The 23,022-nt window shown below is 35.3% G+C and overlaps 4 protein-coding genes across 8 annotated transcripts; 1 reads left to right on the top strand and 3 right to left on the bottom strand.

Annotated features, from left to right (window-relative positions):
* The first annotated feature begins 5,105 nt into the window (after positions 1 to 5,105).
* LOC130733227 (uncharacterized) lies at positions 5,106 to 8,238 on the top strand. Of its 4 annotated transcripts, none has more exons than XR_009017431.1 (6): positions 5,106 to 5,324; positions 6,322 to 6,521; positions 6,964 to 7,436; positions 7,607 to 7,680; positions 7,875 to 8,047; positions 8,151 to 8,238. XR_009017431.1 is itself a non-coding variant. In XM_057585350.1 (5 exons), the coding sequence occupies exons 1-4, from the start codon at positions 5,177 to 5,179 to the stop codon at positions 7,641 to 7,643; spliced, it is 858 nt and encodes a 285-aa protein (XP_057441333.1). In that variant the 5' UTR covers positions 5,107 to 5,176; the 3' UTR covers positions 7,644 to 7,680; positions 7,867 to 8,238. The 4 variants fall into 4 exon arrangements, 1 of the variants encoding a protein (XP_057441333.1); XR_009017429.1 differs by having other exon boundaries at positions 5,107 to 5,324; positions 7,867 to 8,047; XR_009017430.1 differs by having other exon boundaries at positions 5,107 to 5,324; positions 7,867 to 8,052.
* Positions 8,239 to 8,533: 295 nt separating this feature from the next.
* LOC130733226 (two-pore potassium channel 3-like) lies at positions 8,534 to 10,055 on the bottom strand. Of its 2 annotated transcripts, XM_057585349.1 has the most exons (3): positions 9,783 to 9,924; positions 9,019 to 9,688; positions 8,534 to 8,829 (listed from the first exon to the last, which is right to left on the bottom strand). In XM_057585349.1, exons 2-3 carry the CDS (start codon positions 9,666 to 9,668, stop codon positions 8,685 to 8,687), a joined length of 795 nt encoding a protein of 264 aa, XP_057441332.1. In that variant the 5' UTR covers positions 9,669 to 9,688; positions 9,783 to 9,924; the 3' UTR covers positions 8,534 to 8,684. The 2 variants fall into 2 exon arrangements, with proteins under 2 accessions (XP_057441332.1, XP_057441331.1); XM_057585348.1 differs by having other exon boundaries at positions 9,019 to 10,055.
* An 848-nt stretch (positions 10,056 to 10,903) lies between these two features.
* Positions 10,904 to 15,038, bottom strand: LOC130733225 (uncharacterized). Its single transcript, XM_057585347.1, has 7 exons — positions 14,269 to 15,038; positions 13,631 to 13,819; positions 13,436 to 13,527; positions 12,401 to 12,460; positions 12,212 to 12,278; positions 11,747 to 11,950; positions 10,904 to 11,508 (listed from the first exon to the last, which is right to left on the bottom strand). Exons 1-7 carry the CDS (start codon positions 14,953 to 14,955, stop codon positions 11,098 to 11,100), a joined length of 1,710 nt encoding a protein of 569 aa, XP_057441330.1. The 5' UTR covers positions 14,956 to 15,038; the 3' UTR covers positions 10,904 to 11,097.
* A 1,401-nt stretch (positions 15,039 to 16,439) lies between these two features.
* Positions 16,440 to 21,980, bottom strand: LOC130733224 (tubulin gamma-1 chain). Its single transcript, XM_057585346.1, has 13 exons — positions 21,825 to 21,980; positions 21,539 to 21,688; positions 20,487 to 20,687; positions 19,914 to 20,025; positions 18,577 to 18,977; positions 18,369 to 18,422; positions 18,195 to 18,299; positions 17,745 to 17,819; positions 17,613 to 17,657; positions 17,326 to 17,454; positions 17,128 to 17,232; positions 16,972 to 17,049; positions 16,440 to 16,789 (listed from the first exon to the last, which is right to left on the bottom strand). Exons 2-12 carry the CDS (start codon positions 21,665 to 21,667, stop codon positions 16,981 to 16,983), a joined length of 1,425 nt encoding a protein of 474 aa, XP_057441329.1. The 5' UTR covers positions 21,668 to 21,688; positions 21,825 to 21,980; the 3' UTR covers positions 16,440 to 16,789; positions 16,972 to 16,980.
* Positions 21,981 to 23,022: the final 1,042 nt, after the last annotated feature.

Below are 23,022 nucleotides of genomic sequence, written 5' to 3'. Positions count from 1 at the left end.
GCTTACAAATTGAGAGATAAGTTTTTTTTATGTATAAGGCTGGAGAGCGAATGAGAGGTGGGTATGCTCACTTGCACCCTAAGAGTGATGGTTGAGTCTTATTGATTCGAGATTGATCTTTGGAATTTTCAATAGTGAACATGTGTTATATATTTATTTTTTAGTTAGTGCGCACTATTGTTAATTATGGTTAATTAGTCATTGTTCTAAGTCTTTCGAGCTTTTACTTTGTTTTAAAATAATGAGGTGTTCTTACTTTTCCCCTTACTTCATAGAGTTTGTTCTTAAGATCAATATATTGTTAATAAAATTATGGCTTAATTGTATTTTTTATCCCTCATATATCACAATTGTGTGATTTGACTCCCCAATGTTTATAACGAGTGATTTTAGTCCTTAAATTTTTAATTTGTGAAAATTAAGTGTTTCTATTAGGCTGACATCCAACTTTTAATGGAAATCGCTAACGTGACTTTCATTAATTAATTGTTATATGTATATTTTAATAAAAAATGATACAAATTGTTATTTTTATAAAGAGATTAATTTCTATGCACCGACGGTGTAAATAAGTTTTACACCATCATTCAATCACATCCCTCCATTTTGTTAGCTCACAATTAATTTTGAATTTAATAAATATCTAAAATAGAAAATGGAAGGTTGTGATTGAATGATTGTGTAAAACTTTTTACACCGTCGGTGCATAGAAATTAATCTCTTTTATAAAACTAAATTACTAACTCTTAAATATACATGTCAAGTTTTCAGTACGAGGTTGTCTAAATGATCCATAATAAAGTTTGAATTAAATAACTCATCATCCAATCACATTGGAGATAAGTGAGTTAGAATTTCTATATTTTATTTATTAATTTATTTCCAACTCATTTATCTCCAATATGATTAAATGATGAGTTATTTAACCTAAACTTTATCATGAGTCATTTAGACAACCCATTTTAGTACTAACAAATACTATATGGTTATAAATTAACAATTAGGGTGATATAATTTAATAACACAATATTTTTCTCCAATATCTATGAATAAATGTATGCTGTTTCTTATCACGCCTATATATGTCGATGGCTATGGCTATGGCCTATGTGATGCTGAGTGGGATTTCACGTCACCACTCTGATCTTTTTCATTTCATTGCTGCCCGAAGTTTGTGGCACGCATCTGGCTTCCTTTCCCATCCCTTGTGCCTTATCATATGCTAACTAACAACACTATCACATTCACATTCCCATTCACATCAAATCAAATCAAAGAGATAAAACCATATGGTCAACATGTGATGCATCCACCCTTTAATTTCACCCTCCCTCTCTTTCTTTATCTGTTAGCTGTTCTAATGATATATGTTGTTATCACTCTCAAGTTTGAATCTTTGATGAAAAGAAGAAAAAAAACCCTAGGAGAACTAGTATCATCATCTAGTATGGATATTTTGGATTCGAGTAGAATTACTCCTAATAAAAAAATACTTTTGTTAAAAAAGGGTTTTTTTTTAAGGAGGGCCTAGGCCCGAAACAAACAACTAAACTCGGATAGCCCGAGAAAACGGCACTCTCGAAACATCAAAGAAGAGCAAGTTGGAACAATTAGGAGGGGCTCTCCAAGACATGGAGCCCAAACTCTAACTCATGCGCCATAATAGCTACATAATCCGCAACTTAGTTTGTTTTTTATAAGCCCGCAACTTGGTTAACCTCCCTGCACACATGCACACATGCACCGAACCTCTCACACGTTCGCCATAGAAGCTCGAATCTGATTCACAAGACTATCATGGGTAAAAATTGATTTTTATCCTTAATTAGGGTAAACTTACAAAAATATTCATACGTTTAGTCTTTTTTTTTTAAGTGAGCTCCGATAAGCATAGGGTAGCATATGTACATTGGCATTGGCATTGGCATTGGCATGTCAGTATTTTAATGATGGACCAAAGTCAAACAGTAGTACATAGTGTCTGTAACTGCAAGTATATTTATGACCCCTCAATCCTATAGTCACTCACTTGTCTCAAAGTTCAGAGAAGTTGGTAATCCAGAGACTTTTCTTTGGTGGGCACAAACCCAACAATGATCACCACCAATTCAACAATCCTAACCCATTCAAAAATAGCCCCACCAAACAGAGAGCTGAAAGGAACGTGAATAAAAGGACAATTTAATTTAATTTAATTTAATTTAATTTGTTGAAGAAATATTCATTTTTGGTAATGCTGCTTCTTCTCTTTGCTTGGATTATACTACTTGAAAATATATGAAATGAGATTTTTTTTAAAAAAAAAAAGAGTGCACACGTATACATATATTATGAACTCTTTAGTTTTAACTTTACTTTTATAATTTTTTTTAATTCAACCAAACAAATAAATTAAATGATTCGATCTCTCAATCCCAATATATGAAATATTTTTTAAAAAATCTTTTTTTCTTTTAATTTTAACCAAATATATTCCATTGTAGTTGTGAGATTAATATCCCGCCTATGGCCAGTGCACTAAATGACTAGGTTTGACTAATAAGTTTTTTTTTCTCAATTTACAATATAGTTGAGAATCAAATCTCTAACCACTTACTTAAATGATGAAATACTGAACCACTAAACAACCAATTATTTTTTAAAATTCACTTTAGAAACATTTATGTTTTAGATATTTTATCATGTCATATGTCATATTTCCACATGATTTATCCTTGTTTCTTGAATTAAAACACAAGGTTAAATGACATAACGAAATAGGGAAAAACAGAGTTCATTTCCTGGTGTTGTATTATATGTCTCTTTTTATTGGTACTCAAACCTTTACAAGCAAGAGCCTCCCTACCAGAATGAAAGACTAGGACTTTAACCCAACATGTTAAAAAGAAAAGCAACTACCTAATCACATTTGAAAGCAACTTGATGGATTCTTAAAAAAACTCCAGTGTATGCAGAAATATCTATCAGTATAAGATACTCAGGGCCGGCCCTGGGCCTGTGCAAGCAGCCCCACAGCCCAGGGCCTTCAAAAATGAGGGGCCCTCACAAAAAAATTTGAATACTTTGTACAGCGTTTTTCTTTAAGAAAGCGCTGTAAATAGTCCATCTTTTACAGCGCTTCGAACAGCTGTATACTATTTTACAGCGGCTAGAGGTCCGAAGCGCTGTAAAAAGCGTTTTTTAAGTTTAGTGTACCTATTAAACTTTCTCCAAAAAAAAATTTAGGGGTCCATTTTTATTATTAACCCAGGGCCTCCAAAATGTCGGGACCGGCCCTGAAGATACTCATTCAAATTCTGGAACCGATTTATAAGTACTATAGTCTATGGTCAATAAAAATTCCAACAATTGTAGATGGTTAAAGTTGAAACCAATAATAGAGTAAATAAAATTAAAGTTTCTTATGGGTAGCGTGTGCAGTTGATGAACGTGTCTTTGAAAATGGAAACCAATCCGTCAGTTTCTGGTGATGTTAGGCAAAATGAGTTATACTTTTCATCATAAATCATGCAATATGGAGCTCGCTTAGTCGTCTCTGCCGAGACAGATTCATACTAATCAGTCTAGTACTCCCACAATAAGAATATTAAGAACAGTAGTCGGATGATTGATTTAAGTGTTATATGTTCGATTTTTCATAAATAAGGTCGGCGACGTCTAATATATATTAGTGATTAATATGCAAACGGCATACCTAAACAATTGGGGGTACTATGGGTTTTGTTGTAATCATTTAAAGTTTTTTAAATTGCAAATATTTTTCTTAGCCACTCCCCATCCACATATGCTACCGCCACTATTGTAGAGAATTTAATTAAGTGAGTTGGAGTCTCACATTGATTAAGAATGAGTGAAATAAAGATTTTAAAAGAAACGTAACTCATAAACCCATCACATGTGCTACCATCACTATTGTTTTTTTATAGGCACTACCATCACTATTGTAGATAGTTCAAGTGTGAGTTAGTCTTACATTGGTTAGAAATGAGTGAAGCAAAAATTTTATACGAGACGTGACACATAAACCAAGTGTCTTAAGGTTTGGGTAAATATATGAGATCCAAACCTCTTGGTGGTTTTGGTGTTGGCCCATTAGTGTTTTGAGCTCCCCCTTGTTTCCTCCAAGCAAATGGTATTGGTGTAGCTATCGTGACAACTCCTTGTATTAAATAGGAGAATATTGAAACTTTTTAAATTTAAATTTGAGGACGGTGAATCACTAAAAACGAAAGTTGTTATGTTGTGAAGACAATATTGAAACTTTTTAAATTTTGTGAGTGAATTTAATTTTCGTGACCCACTAAAGAGGAAAGTTCTATTATGAATGAAAAGATTAAACTTTTTTAAAGTTTGCAACTCGATCTAGTTTTTTCTTGGATTACTAGAGGTGGTGTTGATGGTGGTATAAGTGGCGGGAGATGGTTTTGGAGGAGTGACCAGTGGTGGTGGTGATGATGACAAATGAGATGAGAGACGAGGAAGCGATTGAATATCATGTTAAGCAGAAGAACTTGTTTGCAATTTGTAAAATGACAAAACAAACCAAAAATTCTTGAGTTTGAGTTTTGCATATAAAAAACCATGTCTTGTCAGCTAGTTTCATCAGAATTTGAATGTTTCATACTCGAACATAATTATTTCCTATACAAAAACACCTTGTTAAAAAAACCTTCAAAGAAGTTGACAACGACTTTATAAATATAACATTTAACTTCAAAATAGCTCATTTTTCTCTAGTAATGATTCATTTATGCGAGCATTTTCTTCTATCTCATTTACACTTAGTTTTTTCTTCATATCACTATGCATTGTTCTAGTCTATATGTAAGAAAACTAAACTCCTGCTAGGGCGTATCTAAGAGAGCTGACAGAGGCCACGACTACAGATTTCCAAACATCCATTAAAAAGAGAAAGTTTTTTTTTTTTTTTTACCGTTTTAGTTTAATTTCGTGGTACATGAGGATTTTAATATCATATATATATATATATATATATATTTTGTTACATGGAGGGCTAAGCCCAAATTTTAATATCATATTCATACCTATTAGACCAGGATAAAAATGATAAAATAAAAGGATAATAGTACTTAAATTATGTTTATCATAATTAGTTAATTACCCTCCAAGTTATGAGAAATTGTGCTAGGCAATCTTGGGTGTTTGTAAGAGAGCAATGATTCTGAACTGTGTTAGAGTCACAGCAGCCATGGCTGTTCCTTCATGGAGGCCTATCCGCTGCGCTTCTTCAACCATCAACACGGAACAGCTTCGTTCACAACTTGATCAGCTTCATGCGGAGGCAGACACCACCAGAGCCAAGGGTACCCTCATCTTCACTGCATTATCCTCGTATTTCATATAGCTCGCTAAAGAAACTTTATTTTTTTATGCTTCATTTGATTGCAACTTGCTAGTTTCTGTGTTGAAAATGCTTTGCTTGACAAAATAATATAATTTCTGATAACTCTTAATCTTATCCACTCCAAATTTCCATTGAGGGCACCCCTTTTACTAATTTTGGGTAGAATAAGTTTTGACAGCAAAATTTGTAATGTTCAAGTGATGCATTGAGTCTTGTTTAATAGGTTTGTTAATATTAGTTATACTTATATATGAAATCCATGACAACATATTTTTGCCCCATGGATCTAATTTTATGATGTTCATCTATTTGACCTTTGCTAGAAAACTACTTGTGTTTGGGTTAGTGGTGGGCACATAATCTACAATACAATAACCCCAAAAGCTACACTTTGTATAGGCTATGTTTGGTTTTAAGTTGAACCCAAGGGTTGGGGGGGGGATTGAAGGGTGAAGGGTGAAGGGTTCGAACCCTGATGATGAATTAATTTACTAACATTACTAACAACTAACATTTGCCTATAAAAAAACTGAAGTCTGAAGGTCAACATAGGGCTTGGGTTCCTTTTACATTTTGTACCTCGTAACACGTGTTCTCAAATTCTAATGCATCGAATATGGTTTTCAACTGAAAATCAAACATGCACATGTAGCGAGTTTGATTTTTGTATTAGGAAGTAGCATAATCACTTCTGGGGAGAAGCTATAAACTGTGACTTCTAGACTTACGTACGTGCTTTGGATTTTGTGCACAACGTTCATCCAAACACACTAGTAGCTTCTGCCAAGAAGTGATTATGGGGCTTTCCATCACTGAATCAAACACACGGTATTAGTGAGGAAATATCTCTGTTATTGTTGTTGTTGGCCTTTACTAGTGTGAGAGCATCCAACGTTAAGACGGCATGAAGTCATTGAAATGATATGAAAACTGATGTGTGTTGGTTGATAATACAGCTAGTAATGCTAGATTGAGGCTTCTGCGTTTGTCAGAGGCAGCAGAGAAGCTTCAAAAACAAGCAGCTATAAGCATGCAGAGAGGGGAGGAAGTTGATGCAAGGGAAACGCTTTTTCAGAGGAAGAAAGTGTTGCAGGCTTTGGAGAAGTCTAAAAGCCGCATTGAATTGCTAGATGAGCTTTCCACAAAGTTAAGTGAGGTAAAGTGAATTCACCAATGCTATGAGACTAATCATAGTCCCATGTTCACAGTTATGTTTACGTTGAGACGGTTGAGTAAGAACTGCTATGTTCGCAAATGTATGGATTGTCCATTTTATCAGTATTAGATTCTTAACCTCAAGCATGATAATAGGTCTGAGGGAGAAATTAAGTGCTGTTGAAATTTGAAAAGATTGTAAATTTGAATTGTTTACACATGGGGCATTGGAACCTGTAGAAGGGACTGTATATCCCTCTCATGCTAGAGAAATTTAACAAAGTTTGCTTCCCTGAAATTTTCTATCTCAAACCTTTATTTGGGTATGTGTCACCGTTTCACGGCCATAACTATGCCTCTTGACCTAGCTGTTAGCATTGTTTAACATCTCATGTATTTTTATGTCTAACTCTCATTCGCTCTCTCTCTCTCTCTCTGGTTAGGCAATATCTTTGAAAGAAAGCCAACTAATTGGAAATGTCACTATGAGCATTGAAGACACAACAGAAGATGTTTCAAATCCAGTTCGAATCATTGCTCCAAAGGAGGAGATTCTAAAAGATTTTTCCAACGATGCCTCAGATCCCGATATGATGAAATTTAGCAATATTCAAGATCTGCAACTTTCTGTGGAAAGTCAAGGGAATCCACTGGAGGATAAGGAGACTGAAAATCTTCAGAAATCCCATAGCATCAGCAGTCAATATGAAGACAATACAGCCAGCAGCTTGTTAGAAATATCCTCTTATGAGGATTTCATGGAACATATAGATCAAAAGCTCAGTGAGATTGAAGCTGAACTAGTTACTGTTATGAATGTGTCAACATTGGTACTGGATGGTGAAGAGAGACCGAAGAATTCCAGGTTGCAACAAACAATGGAACTCCTTGAGAGCATCCATGGAATTAGACAGAGGTACAACATTTCAATCTATCAAAGCATACTTCTTATAGTCTTTGAAGACTTGGATACAAAAATTAGTTTTGATTAGGTAGTTTCTAGCGATTTAGTTATTGTTAAGAATATTCATATGAAGGGGGAAAAAGAAGTCACATGACGCTTTTTCAAATTTTCCAAACAAACAGAATCAGAAGTACCAAGGAGTCAAAACTGAGGATCTGATCAAGTTTGTTTTGTTCAACTCATCTTCCACTGCCAGGTGAGAACTAACTTCAGTCATAAAAAAAGGAAAAAAAATTCCACAGTTTTCTTGCATCCCTTAATTAATTCATGTGGGAACAGGAATGATACATTTTAAATGCTTATTATTAGTTTTCTACAATGAAAAGAGGTGTTTATGTATTGATTTACCACTTGTCCTTCTAACCTGTAATTAACTGTTCAGTCATGCAGGAGCAGCAGATATGGACAGATAGCTGAAGGACTAAGGATAGCTTAGTGAATTGCTTGTCCATGCCTTTAGCTTCCACTGCAAAGTTTTCTGATTTTTTCTATCTCAGAAATGAACGTAGTATCGAATTGTTTCGATGAATACTCCTTGAGAAGAAAGGACCTTTGTGCATAAGGTAAGGTAGCATCCTTTAGCACCTGTCTGTAGTTTCCCTACCAAAGGACTTATTATTGTCAAGGGGAATTAATATTTTAAATCATACATCTACTTTGTATCAGGAAGGCAAAAAGGTGTGGCTGTGGCCTTTTTGGAGATCGTAATTATGGCTTACAAGATTGATATAATTTATATATTTGCTTCATGTAATACTGTAAATTCCAAAATCCAAACACATGTTTGAGTTTATACAATCCATGTAAACTTCATATGAAGATTTGCCATTTGATATCATGAGCTTCTGCAACTATGGATGAAGAGAAAGAGGTATATAGAGACTGAGCGAAAATAGGGTCTTTGGGCAAAGGAGGTGCAGATCCTCAAGGCTCTATTGTATCTGTCTTGTAATCTTTAGTGACATTTATTACATTAACCTATAAAATATACAAGCTTGCTTCCACATGGGGTAACTACCCGATGACAAACAGGAATAAAGGATGATCTAACAGTAAGGTTGTCTTTGTCTTGATGATAGTCACAACTTCTGCAGTGATGGTGCTGTTGGGTTGTGACTGCAAAAATGGGGGGCACTCCGCAAGCTCTACATTATCGGTAGTCTTGTGCACCGGTCCGCCCTTGTAGGAGAGTTGGTTGAATTAGACAGTTTCCATCAGGTCAGCTAGAGTAATCTTGCCATACATGCCAGGGTCCAAGGAATCAAATTGTTTGCTTATTTGCAGAATGTCAATCTCTGTAATTTTCCCCATCTGCTTAAGCTTGTATATGAGAAATTCAGACTTGCTGCAAAAAAGTAAAAGGTTTAACACAAATTAAGCTGACATCAATATTCTTGCTTTTAATTATGCCTTGACTTCTAATAAGGACATCTCTTCAACTTGTAACCAATCCACTTATTCTGCTGCAATACATATATACAATTGAAAATAGGACAATGATAGATAGTATGTGAGATTACTCATTCAAGCATACCTGATTGACCCATCATTATCAAGGTCTGCAGCTGCTAAATCTGATAAGGTTATCTTCTTCTGAAGAATCCATTTTGCCATCTCACGGTTTCTCTTGTGCATGTTATAATCAGTGAGATACAGGAAGGCTCTGGCAACGGCCAATGTGCTTACCAAAAGCCATAGACTTGCAAAACATCTTCCAGCTACAGTTTTGAAAGAATAATCCCCATAACCAACCGTTGTAACAGAAGTGACCGAGAGATAAAAACTGTCAGCCCAATCCAGATCCTCTAAAAAGTGTGATGTAACTGTTCCTATAGCAACACAGCCAATGACAACAGCCAAAGCAAGACAAACTTTGGTTCTTATCCTCATTCTTCCCTTCTCTTCATCAACCATATATGTACTGAGAATTTTCTTGTATCGATTCTCATCCATCATGCTCAATAAGAATGCCTCATTTGTGTCACAAATGTATACCACCAACTCATTGAGCAGAAAACCAATAATTCCAAAACCCACCAAAATGAAACCACATGTAAATATCTTGGTAAATATGGAATCAGGAACAATGTCACCATACCCAATAGTACATAGAGTTACCACTGTGAAGTACACAGCATCTACAGGCCTGAATGTGGTGGTTCCCCTGAAACTGCCACTAGTCATGTACACTAAAACCCCAGTAGCTACATACAAGAAAACACCAATGAAAGATAGCCTAACTATTGAAGTTGATGACCTATATGCAGGTCTGGTTTCAGAGGGATCATGAAAATCTACCTTCATGTCAGTGATTAATATGGATGGAGCAGAGCGGGAGCGATGGTTAATCTTCCTTTTTCTGATGCTCAAGTTGGCAATGAGGTTAAAGCAAGAACTTCTCTTTGTATCATTGGTGATATCAGGAGAACCTGATTGAGCCAGTGATGGGGCAAGAGCAATATCATGGAATGATTGTTCCTTGGCTGTGCTTGGTGACTGTGTTTCTTCTTTCCTGGAGAAAAGGGTCAGAAGAGGCTCCTGCATGGTGCATTTAGATACCAGTTAGAGACTAATGCAAGCAAAGCTACTATCAGCCTATCACATTTTCGTTCAACTACAAGTCAAACCAGAGGGAAAGTAAAGGACATGTGTTACTTATTTGTAATAGACTGGTTGGTCTTTACCTTAAAGTCATATAGCTATGATGCCGGATAGTGTTTCACTAATTGCTGATGGTACCTGCAAAGACACTTAGATACCTTAGTTAGCAAGGATCTAGAATGATTTAGGAGAGATGAACCCCCTTATATAGTACTATATTGTGATAAAATAAGGAAGATCATGGTCCAAGATTTATTCTGATGTGCAATTTCGGTTCAAAACAGGCCATAAAGAGACAGTTGCAGGGGGAAAAAAAACCTCCTTCCATAAATGTAGCATATTGCCACCAACTGATCTCTCTGTCTATACTGAGAGTTCATGCATAGGTTTATTTATTAATTTTTGATGTTGATTTTCTACACAAACTCTATTCTGATAATAAAGTGATAATTAGTCAGTGGTGGTTTAAAATTTAGATTTAAATTTAAAGGACTACTATATTGAAGTGTCACATTATTATATGACCCATCTAGAACCCCTAAATGTCATATGGCTACCATTATATGTTCTACGTGGAACAGGATCCCCATCTCTTTTGAAATTATTGATTGATATTTTAAGAAAAGGGGCATTGCGGATTCATTCATAATCATTTTCATCTAGCCAATGTGAAAATTTGTTTCTCAAAAAAAGATTTCAAGATAAATCATTTCTCAAATCGACCATGGAATAATCATTTTTTACCTTCACACATAACTTTTATCAGCTAATTCACTAATTAAATAAAAAAAAAAAAAGATGATTCATTCACACCAACATCCTTTTTCATATCATTTTCACTCATTTTGAATTCCTATTTCTCTATGCATTTTCGTATCACATAACCTATCATATCACTCATTTCTCTCTGTTCTCTTCTTATCTCACTCTTTCTTGTGAGTAGAATTAAAGTATGGATCAAGTATTACAAAAAGATGTAACATGATACTTCATCTTGAACCAAACAGGAAAACTAAAAATATCTACTGAACAATTTTGACCAAAAGAAAGGACGATTTGCACCATTTGGTGGCCTAGTTACTGCATTTTTAGGAACATCCTTTTGAGGCACAGTTTTTCGAACTTGGGCATGAGTTTCTGCTTCATGTTGGAACATCCTGACCAGCTCTTGAAGCTCAAGTTTTCTCACTTCAACATTTTCCTCCATGATGGGTTTTTTCAGCCCAAGATAAAGTAATCCAATTCCAATTAGCACTGCTCCTAACACACAGAGGATCAAAGAGAAGAGAGCAAACGCATAAGGAGCTTCTTCTTCTCCAGGGATTCCATCCACATTTATGCCAAATAGTCCAGTGATTATGGAAAGAACAAGGCCACAACCCCCAAACACTCCTAAGTTATGTGTCACCGTGAGGCTTTTGTCCTAAAATAAGTAGCAAGAGTGTGAGGCCATGCAAAGATAGATGCATCCATCTCTAAACATGGAATGGAAATTATTGAAATTCACTATGAAAGAATAGGATTTATGCAGCACATTGCAGTTAAGTCACTACAACTACACTACAACTACAACTACAAACAATTGATAACAGTCAAATTTATGAAACTTAGCTATATATAACCGAGTTTGGCTCATAGAAATTGGTAAAGATTACAAAAACCTGCAACCATGCGCGGACTGTGCTTTGCATTACATCTTGGATAGTGAACAAGCGACCTCGAACTGCTTCTTGCTCCTCAATCATTTGCCTCGTACTCTTCATTATTCCTTGCAGCAATGATTTTGTTACATTTCCTCTTAACTGTTGAAGAAGTTCAAAAACAATTTCCTCTCGTGCATGGATTGACCATTTCACTCTTATAACCTGCTTTGGTCATACACGAGAAAAAGATACAAGTGAAAGGTTCCAATTTACACATTTTACATAATTACCTATATACCAAAAGAGAATTACATGAATACTTGGTTTTATGGTATTGGTGAACAACTGAAAATTACTAGATCAGTGCAATTACTGAAGTTGTGTGATATGTAGAGTTTTACTCTCCAGCATAATCTACAATAATTGAGTTCTGACATATCTCTACCAGTACAGTATTTCTCACTCTATAGTCCACAAAATTACCTGGGCTGATAATCTTCTAATTTCTTGGTTCAATATTATAGTGAATAGATGCAAATCCTCATGGTTCCTCCCTCCTATCAGGAAGGGGAAAAACAACGTGCATCCAAGTTATAAACAAAAAAGTTAAAACGGCCATCATACTGCACTTCAGATCTTACATATAATGATCCAAAGAGCACATGCAATCACCTGTTCATAAACATCAATTCAACTTCATCTGCAGCGCCAAAGATGTGTTTACGGAACAACCTGTGTTATCATCTTCATCAGTAATAAATAATGACAATGACAATGCATAGTAAATGTCATGGATCTCTTTAACCGAGTTTGGCTCTCTATTCATTCCTTTTCAGAGGGCAACATGCCATTCTACAAAACTAAATTCTTTTCTCTATTATTTTTTCTCAGATAGAAGTAAACAAATTTGTGACTCATCATTAGACATGATTCAACATAGGATATCAATGGCATATTTGATTAATGTAGCTGATCCCACTTAGTTGTAAAACACTTCTGTTGCAGTTGTAGAAGTCAAAAAGTTAAGAATCTATAAATTACAAGATTAAGTTTGAAGTCATATGAATATGATGAAGGCTTACAGTATTCATAATCTTCAACTTCCATGAAGAGCATAGAATTTACTAACTATCATAGATCATGAATTTCCACTTAACATGCAACATGGTGGCTTGATTTGTCACATGGTATGTTTCTTTTTAGCACAAATGCACTGAACTATCAAATAGGAAAAGGAATAGCCAACAGCAAAGCTCCAGTTTCAAGTTTCAACACCCTCAGACAATCATAATCAACCTACCATATTCCTGTATCTTGTTCCCCAAGAAATTCAAATCAACAAGTAGATAAAGTAGTTTCATATATGATCCCACACATTCTTATTTTCTGATATTCACTAAACAAATACCTTTTTCCATCCATTAAGTGTGTAATTTAACCATATCTAACTAGCAGTAGAGCTAGAAATAGTATACCTACTTATATATGCTTGCATTGATTTAGTACTCTCATCACAGATTTAATTTCAACAGATTCAATTGAGAGTTGAGACTAAATATATATGTCATGTGAAGATCATACATATAGAAAAGTGGCCGGTAGAAAAAGCAAAACTACAATACTAAGTAGAAAAGCAAAAAACAATCATACAATCACCAAGCCAATAAAACTTTCGAAGTTGGTAATAAGATGTAAATAATATTTAACCTATCATCCCATCGCGCGAGTCGGCAAGCTAAGTGTGCTACAACCTCATGAATGTTGCGTGGAATGTTAGCACCTCCACCAGCCAGTAGTTCCTGCAAAACACAGTTGAAGATCACCAATAATAAAAAGGATACAAGAATTATGCTTCTGGCAAGATAACTGTCTGATTAATGAATGAGGAAAAGACTCACTAACCTGAACTTCTAAAATACCTAACACATTGATATTCGACGCAGAGCCCTTAACATGCAAAACTGTTACCAAAAAGTTCTGTGCCTGCCATGCTCGTAATACAATGGGGATATCATCTTCCTCAGCAAACGGATCGCCAACAGATTGCCCTAAAAGTTCAAATAGTAATCCACCAGCAACTCGAACGGGAACCTATCAAAATAAACATTAAAAATTTGTCCTTAGAAATTTGAATGCCTCTTGCCCTTGCATCCATACATTGAATCATTGATTTCACTGACAACATATGGGGCAGGACATAAGCAACCAAAGATGTTTCTAAAGACACACATTTGCAAAATGGAATTTTTTCAAGAAAAGATAAGCAAATTACACTTTCTGATGTAACTCTAGGGTGCATTCCAAAAAACAGCTTAGTTAAGCACTTATGGCCATAAGTTCCTTTTATAAGCTAATTTGAGATTTTTTTTGAAATAAGTCTAATCTCTTATTCATAAGCTATTTTGAACGGCTTACAAAAATAAGCTGAAAACCACTTTCAGGTTGGCCATAAGTTAGTTACATAAGCTATCTCGAACACTTGAATAACCGCTTATATTATCAGATAAGCTCAAATAAGTTCTTTCAAATTTGCTAATTACCTCATATAGTAGGTGTTTCATTCGATCGCTTATTAACCTACTTTCATCATGCAAAGCAATTCTTATAGCAGGATGCAACCAGTGAGAGTTAGCAAACCAAGCAGCAACATAAGGATCAGCAGCATCCAAATGACACCACCAAGTTGGACCCACTGGCTTTTCCCAATAAGGACTAGCTACATCTGCAACAGGAACATCACTCTCATCATCAGTGAATTCCTGAGGCTGTGAAGCCCATTCAGCATCACTATCCACATCCTGAACAAGTTCAGAAATCCTAGCCCAACCAATTGGCCTCCAATAACTCCTTGGCAGCATACCCTCTTTGCTTCCATCAAAATCATCCACTTGCAATAATGGTTCTTCTTCATGAAAGCCATTGTTATTATTATTACCACACTGGTTTCCTTGAAACCGTTTCTTCTTGGCTACTTCTTGAACTGCTGCTGCCGGAGGAATGTTCCGGGAGCGGTGGATGAATTCGAAGGCGCAGATGAGTCCATCAGTCCAAAGCTCCTCTGCTAGCAAGTTATCGGTGGAGGGACAAGGACAACAACGGTTTTTGTGATGGTTCCAGTGGTTGTTGTTCTTGTTCTTCTTCATTCCATTGCCAAGTGAAGGTGAATAGTCTTCGTTTACAGATTGTGTGTCGCACTCGAGGAGAGGAACTAGAGCTTCAAGCACCATTGGTTGGATATTCAGAAATCACACTGTATCGTCTGTGACAAGAAAGGAAGAGTGTATATAGCGAAGAAGAGAAGAAGAGAAGCTTTCATTGCATTGCAGTATAGCAGAGTGAAGAGAAGGAGAAGAAGAAGAAGACAGTGAGAACCGCCGCAACGTAGCTACGGTGGCGCGCACGTGGAAGTAATGCGTCTTTCGTTTGACGTTTGATGATATGACATGCGTACGGCACCGCATGGATAAGGAAAATTCTTAAAACTTCAAGATACACACATTGATCATGTTACTAAAACCTGTTGTCATTGTTTTTTGCACTAAGCACTAAATTTAATAAGAAAATTAATGATTCTTACACACGATCATATTAGTCCTTTCATTGAAATGTGCTATGATTTGTTAACAAATGTGGATACCTCACACCCGACACGCTATGGGTGCTAGTTATGCTTGAATTTCTATTGAACAACGTGGATTCATATTGAAGCTAATGTGATAAAATTTTACTTTTATGAACTATGTTGAATCTAATGTGACAAATTCTAACTTCATAACTTTGAGATGTGTTGAATTTGCGCAAACGCCGAACCAAACATAATACAATATGAAGTTCTTTTCACTAGTTAATTTGAGTGCATTTGAATAAATAACTTAATTAAGCTCTTATGGTGTGTTTGGTGGAGTAGAACTTGAGAAGAGAGAAGTACCGTAGAGAGAGTTTAGCAAGAGATAGATAATCTCCCTCTGTTTGGTTTGCACTTACCCACAAGAGAGAGAGATGGCAGGTGGTGGGGCCATCAGCTTTTTGCCCTCTCTTCAAATTGAAGAGAGATGAAGGCACGCAAGTTTGTTTTTACCTTTTCCCTTTAGTACCCTTTTTTGTGCAGATGTATATTTGCAACTAAAATTTTTTTATTGGATGCAAATGTCTTTTTATAAAAATACAACTTTCCATCTCATTCTTTCTCTTCTATCTCTCTTCTCTTTCTAACATACCAAACAACCTATGAAATCTATTCTATTTCTCACCTATTTCTCTCTACTCAACTTCTCTCTTCTCTACTCTCTCTTCTCTATCTCTCTCTTCGCTACCAAACATAGTGTTAGTACAATTCCTACACAATACCCTCGGGGCGGGAATGAATAGTCTTGATGGAAACTAAATCCCAAATCTAAAAGTTGTTGGCATCTAAAGGGTTACCGAATACTAGGTGATTTACACACAAAAATAAGCTAATTTAAATTGTATATTGAAATAAACTCAAAATGAGTTATTCGTAGGTATAAGCTTTTATCCATAACCTAATCTGATCAACTTATAAAAACAAACTCAAAACGACTTATAGGGATTTCAAGTTGTTTATATAACCACTTATGCAATAAAATACTTAAATAAGCTCTTTCAAATATGAGAAAAATTTATCAATAGAAAAACACCATCATAGTGGTGATAATTGAGGAATACGGGGCTTATAATCAAAGATTGAAAATATCTAAACACCACTTAAAAGTTGAATGAAATTAATATATGCACCACATCAATTTTAATATTTTAAGATTCATCCTAACGCAACATGTTCAACCAAAAATAAGCAACAACATGGTCACGTAACAAGGATAACAAACACTAGATTCCCTAATTCTCTACAAGCCAGTGACTAACCAACCATATACATTCATTCCCTTGGGTGGATGTCCAAAGGATATACAAACCAAAATTATCCACACTCAAAAACCATTGAATACCCCAGAAAAGTTGAAAAAGTTTTCATTAGAACCTTGCTGATCTTGCACAAAATCATTCCCTTTCGCTCCCTTGTAGTACCAGCAATGATTGAACCTAAATGGTAAAAATGCAAGTTAACCACATTTAAAGTTCATGTTTTCATCTCTTCCTCTTAATATTTTATTTATCTTTCTAGAGAAAGAAAGTAAAGTCAAATCTAAAAACTTAAGAACAACCTAAATCATGGCTTGTCAATAGCTTACTTAGTCAAATTCAAAAAAAAAAATATAGCTTACTTAGTCTCTTCAAACTACTGATTTTGGATCCAGTGATCCTGAAGCATTGCCTTCTCCTGATAGCATATTGTTAGGATCCTATACAAGGGGGAACAAATAAGTTAGCAGTTATGAAAGATGAACTTAAAATGGGAAGTGAGGTTGTAGAGTATCTACCTCCATTCCCCATTTGATATAATCTGGGGACTCGCAGGCCTTGTATTCATCAACCAAACTCTCAATTATGTCCCTTGATTCATCAAATTCTGAAAGGTCATTATCCTGCCCATTTTTAATTGATGTCATCCGATGAGAAAGAAGAAGTTTTTAAGTATTACATGAAGATGATAGAGCCCAGACAAGTATTAAACTTACAGCAAACATTGGGAACTTCCGGTAGTTGTCTAAAAAGGCTTGTTTCTTTCTCAACTTATCATACTGGCTCAAACATTTACTGAAAAGGTGACGAATGCTAGTATGGCTAGCTAGCATAAGGCCACTGACCTAACAAATGCAACACACATGGGTTATCACAACTTCAGAACAACAATCATTTTTAAAAAAATATGTGTTGATCTATCTCCAATACAATCAGACTCACAAAGCAGAAAAACATTATCAGCATACAAATAAAGACTAAAAGAAAAAGGATAGAGTCCTACCCTGTGTGCAGTTTGAACATATGGTGACTTTCTGGATAGAGCAACCTACCAGAAGTGCAAGAAATAAGAAAGATCAGATTATGTCATAAAACTAAATACACGGCAATAACTTTAAATTGCTTTGCCACAGACCTGAATACTTGCAGGACCCCACTCAATAAAGTTAACTAGCTTCCTTTCACGTATCCTTTGCAAACTTTCATGCACCTGAATCCATAGACAAATTAAAGTCATGATAAAGTATAGCACTGTTAAAATATTTACATGCTACAAACATGATACATAACTATCACAGGTCAATCTGAGCAAGCAGCAACTTGATTGAAACTTCTTTAGAAAAAAATATCAGTGCACAACTAGAAAAGTTCCACCAACATCAGATGGAGATTATTTTTATGGTTTACTTTTTAAGAACTTGTTAATTTTTCAAGGTTTTTGATTTAAGTACAACAATTATATAAACAGAAGTCTTTTCATAGTAACACTCTTATAGAACTAATTATCCAGAAAGCATCTTATAAAGTTGATACAAAACAGAAAAAATCAGAACTATAATGAATACTTCGTAACTATTGTCACTACCTGAGTTGGATCAACCTCTCCTTGGATGATATTCAGAATTGATATATATTTAGCTTGGCTAGCATCTTTGGTCCGTGCATAAGAAGAAACCATAATGTTTTTTGCCTGCCAGAAATATTAAAATTAGTAGAGGAAATATCCAATCAATTTCAACTGTTTAAGCAGTAATCATACCTGCAGAAGTCTTCTCATAACATCAAGTACAGTGGTCTTACGAATTACATTAGCCTGCAAGGAAACATCATCACATTTTTATTTTCCCGAAGTTTCCAGTTCAACAATTTAACAACATAAATCTTCACATGACAAAAATTTAGTCAAATTTTGATGCTCCAAAGTCCAAATATCATTTTTTTGGAGAAAAACTGACACGGGATCTCACCTGACGTTCCACTGTCAAAGGCGTATATCCAGTCATTAGAAAATGACATCTTGGTGTTGGGATCAAAGAGGCAAGAAGACCAACCAGGTCATTATTCATGTACCCCGGATAACGAAGAGTGGTTGTGCTGGCAGACATCACAGTAGAAACTAATGAATTTGTTTGAGCAAAAGTTGGATTTGATAAATGAAGTCGTTCCACAGCAATTCTATTTAGTGCAGTATTATCAAGAACTACAACACAATCTGCATTAAGAGTCAGTCGCTTGAGTGTCAAAAGTGAATTGTAAGGTTGGACCACCACATCACTTGTCTCCATTTGGTTAGGAAACACACTGTATGTCTGAACTAGTTTTTTGCTGTAGCGGTCGTTCAGTGTCTCCAACAAGTATGAGCCCATACCTGCATAAGAGTACAGAAAAAACACTTAATAAATAAGTGAAATTTGAAGCACTGAAGTTGCGTTTGGAAGAGCTTATAAACTTATCTCATAGTATAAAAACTGAAGCAGGTGTTCAAGCTTATGAAAATAGATGGTCAATGACCTGCCTATAAGCTCTCTTGAGCTTGTTTTGATAAGCTTCTCAGATTAGAATATAAGCGCTTATACACACAGATAATTCTATGGAGCTCATTTTAATAGGCTTCTCAAATAAGCCTACGAATAGGTGTCTATTTACATAAACGTTTAATTTAGGAATCTGATAGGCAACTTTAGAGTAGGTTAAGAAACTTTGAAGAAATAGTTCTTACTACAGCTAATTTGTAGAAACAAAAATACTAAAAAAGATGGAAAATGTATATCAAAATATCAGAGAAGAGATTTCTTAGCCCAGAGACAACAGCCACTCCCAAGTCCCAAACATCCCAAAAGATGGCCTATTCTCCAACCATACCCCCCCCCCCCACCCAATTCATTTCATCTTCATGTTCCTTAGCCTGACCCCGACCATCTTCACCACCAATCCCCTCCTGACAGCTGCCCATTCTGTTAGAACCCTCTCTAACAGAATTCTTTATGCCCAAGTGATGTGGGCCCATCAGAATCCCAACCATTATGCAGTACAAGCAATTTTAAATTTTTAATCTGAGATAACCTAAAAGGAAGCACTTCTGTTTAACATCCTCTCTAGAGGGAAAGTAGATTAATTTGACTTTTGGTTGAAATAAAGACTAGGTCGAAGGTTAAGACTATAACATCAGGTGCAAATTTAATTAATCATTTCAGCAATCTTTTGCTTCTTCTGATGCACCAACTAAACAAATGCTCCATAAGAGAGGGAAAATGAAGAACCTTATAGATTGATTTTAAGCCAAAGACAAGAAGGGAAAAAAAACCTGAGCCTGTTCCTCCAGCAATTGAATGACACAGAACAAAACCCTCAAGACTGTCACTACCATCTGCTTCTCTGTCAATCATGTCCATTATGTCTTCTTCAACAATTTTTCCCTGATCAGATATTAACAACCACGTTAGGTAAACAATTGCTTCACATTCTAAAAATATAAATCACCCCTTTTAGGACATTGAAAATTGAGATCTTTGCTTACATTTAAAAAAATTGATCATGATTATGGAGTGACTTTCAGGATTATCATTTGTTAAGTCTTATGAAAATCACAATTCATGTTTTGTACAAAACTACTTGAATATTAGAAGGATGGCAAATGCAGCTGACCATCTAAGGCATCTATAATTCTATAAAATAAATAAATATTGTGTATGTAGAAATATTCTCCCTGTGACTTTTACATGATTTCATGTGAAGCAGTATATTTCAACAATTATCTAGAGCAAGCTAGTGCTCCAAGTCCAACAAATACCAGAATCATTGATTGACATCATCCATTCTAACTAAATGTTATCCAACATTGCTGGACAACCAGGGACAAAATGTTATAGTGACAAACCTGATGGTATCCACTGGCCCAATTGTTTCCTGCACCACCTCCATGATCTGAGACGAAGATATTCTCATGATTGTAGAGATTTCGGTAGTCACTATTTTGAATTCCATTAATCACTCTTGGCTCCAAGTCAATCAAAAGAGCCCGTGGTATATAATGCTGATCATCAGCTTGATAGAAGAACACGTCTTTCCTATCACCTCCCTGCAGCATTTGGACCAAAATAAGTAAATACTAATTACAGAACCAATGTTCACTAATCACAAGTTGGACAAAGAGGGATACTTGTCGCTTCTAATTATTCAATGCTCACAACAATCAAATGAACTTCAAATAAATATGGAAGCTGGACAACAGCATATGATGCTGCTGAGTGGGACTTCATTTTTTAAAACTCGAAGGTGACAATTCTGCCGTTTTAAAATAACCCAAGAGAAGGATAAAGATACCACTACATGACATGTGCATATAAGTTAAATTGTTCACAGTCATACTAGTAGCATCAGGGCCTAGGGTGGTTTGCCGAGAAACAAGTGAATGAGAGTTTAAGTAATATCACTCTTAAAAGGTATTAGAATTTGGGAGGCTTAACTCAACCCAAAAGCTAGCTGAAGAGTTGAGGGTTGCTCTACCCTCATAAAGGCTATCTATGCCATATCTCTAGACAATGTGAGACTTCTAACAAAAGGTATAAGGATCAACTTAAAAAACCAAATTCAGGGTATTAAACTAAGAATCTCAACATTAAGAAAAAAATAGGAAGCTAGAATCTATGTAACAAGCAAATATGAGTCCAGAATTAAAACAAACTCTAAAAAGTGAGATAAGTGAGTCCATAATCACATGGCTAATTTAGCATATATATACCAAAAATCCTGAGACATGTTATCCACATTACACAAAGTCAAAACTACAACTAATAGCATGTTTGAATTGGTCATGGCAATTGGCACACAATCCAAAGCATCAAGAAGCTAAAGTTTGTAGCTTTTTATGTCAGAAGTGATTATATGATTGAAAGTGAAACAAATGGAAAAGATGAAAATGAAATTGACCTGAGTGGCGAAATCTTCAAGAATACCATCTTTGCTGATACCATGCTCGAGGCAGAGCTGCTTCCAGAACTCCATGCCGATCTGGTTCCCACATTGCCCTACCTGAAGCGTGATGATTTCCCTCGGCATTGTTGTTGCTCCACCGGAAAACTACGAAACCAACAAAAAGGGGGAAATTGCGATAATTTAGAAAGAGGAAGAAACAAGCATGTTAAGACTCAATTCACGAAAATGGGTGTTGAAAAACGAGAGCAAGTTCGAAACTTGGGGGAAATGGAAATCGTACCAGAAGGATGAGGAAGAAGAGGAAAGTGCAATGCAAATGGAAGCAAAGTGGAGGGTTTTATTTATATATGAACTATCTCTTTCAATTTCAGTCCCCGCTTTTCAATTCAAACTGCTTCCACTAGAGAAAGACTTCACTTGGTAAATCTATAATTAGGGTGAGAATGAGAATTAAAATAATTTTGATGACAACATGATAACATGGTATATTTTGTTTCGAAAGGATTAGGGTAGGTTTTTAGTTTTTGAAAGATGTGAAATGCATTTAAATTCAAACCGGTGTGGACGCTGATATGTCACAACGAATAAAGTCATCAAGACTCGGAGGTCCTTCCTCAATCCAGATAGTAGAAGGGATAGGCGAACAGATAAAGAGGAATTGGACGCGGCAAAGCCCGGAACGTAATGAAAACTTGCTCGAGCACCACTTATTGTAAGTGATAAAATATAATTTAACATCACTTTGAATAAGCTAGAACATAGAAATTAATGAAAACTAAAAATTGGGACACATATGACATTGTCATCTTATTGTTCTAAAATAGAATAAGTGGGAAATACTTAATTATTACTTCGTCGTGTGTATTGTTGAAGTAGGTGAAAAGTTGAGATGTTACATGATTCCTAGACCTTCCCTTCCTCAACCCATATGTTCCGCAACTTTTACCACTTGAGTTATCATTTGAGAACAGATAGAGGGAGTATAAAAATGAATTAATTATATAAATAATTTGATAAAAAAATTACTATAGAAATTTAATTTAATGGTTGTGCATAAATAGTTGACTTTGTTTAATTTTAATTATTGAAATAAATTTAAATATTTAGTTGAATAGTTATTTAAAATATAGTAAATGTTAATAATTTGAATCGTTTGAATAAAATTAATGTTGATTAAAAATTATTTTTTTGTGACATGTTTTGATTGAATATCTATTGAAATAAGTACAAGTACTAAACTGGTTTTTGCTTATGTGCCAAAAAAAATGATTTTTGTTCAATATGGAATTTTATTCCAACTGGCTTCATGGTTAACTTTGCTTCATGTCAATTGCCTTCCCTAGTAGATATCTCATGCATAAGATTATTTTTTTTAGAGAATCCAACACATTCTATAGATTTGATGAAAGGTCTTGTGAACATTATGCTTTGTTTTTTAATCTTAGCCACCTACAAACCTTCCTTATCAGACATTGTAA

This window comes from Lotus japonicus, chromosome 1 (assembly GCF_012489685.1).
Source record: "Lotus japonicus ecotype B-129 chromosome 1, LjGifu_v1.2".
Classification (NCBI taxonomy): Eukaryota; Viridiplantae; Streptophyta; class Magnoliopsida; order Fabales; family Fabaceae; genus Lotus; species Lotus japonicus.
The sequence above is the reverse complement of the archived record's forward strand: the minus strand, read 5'-3'. Positions and strand labels throughout refer to the sequence as shown.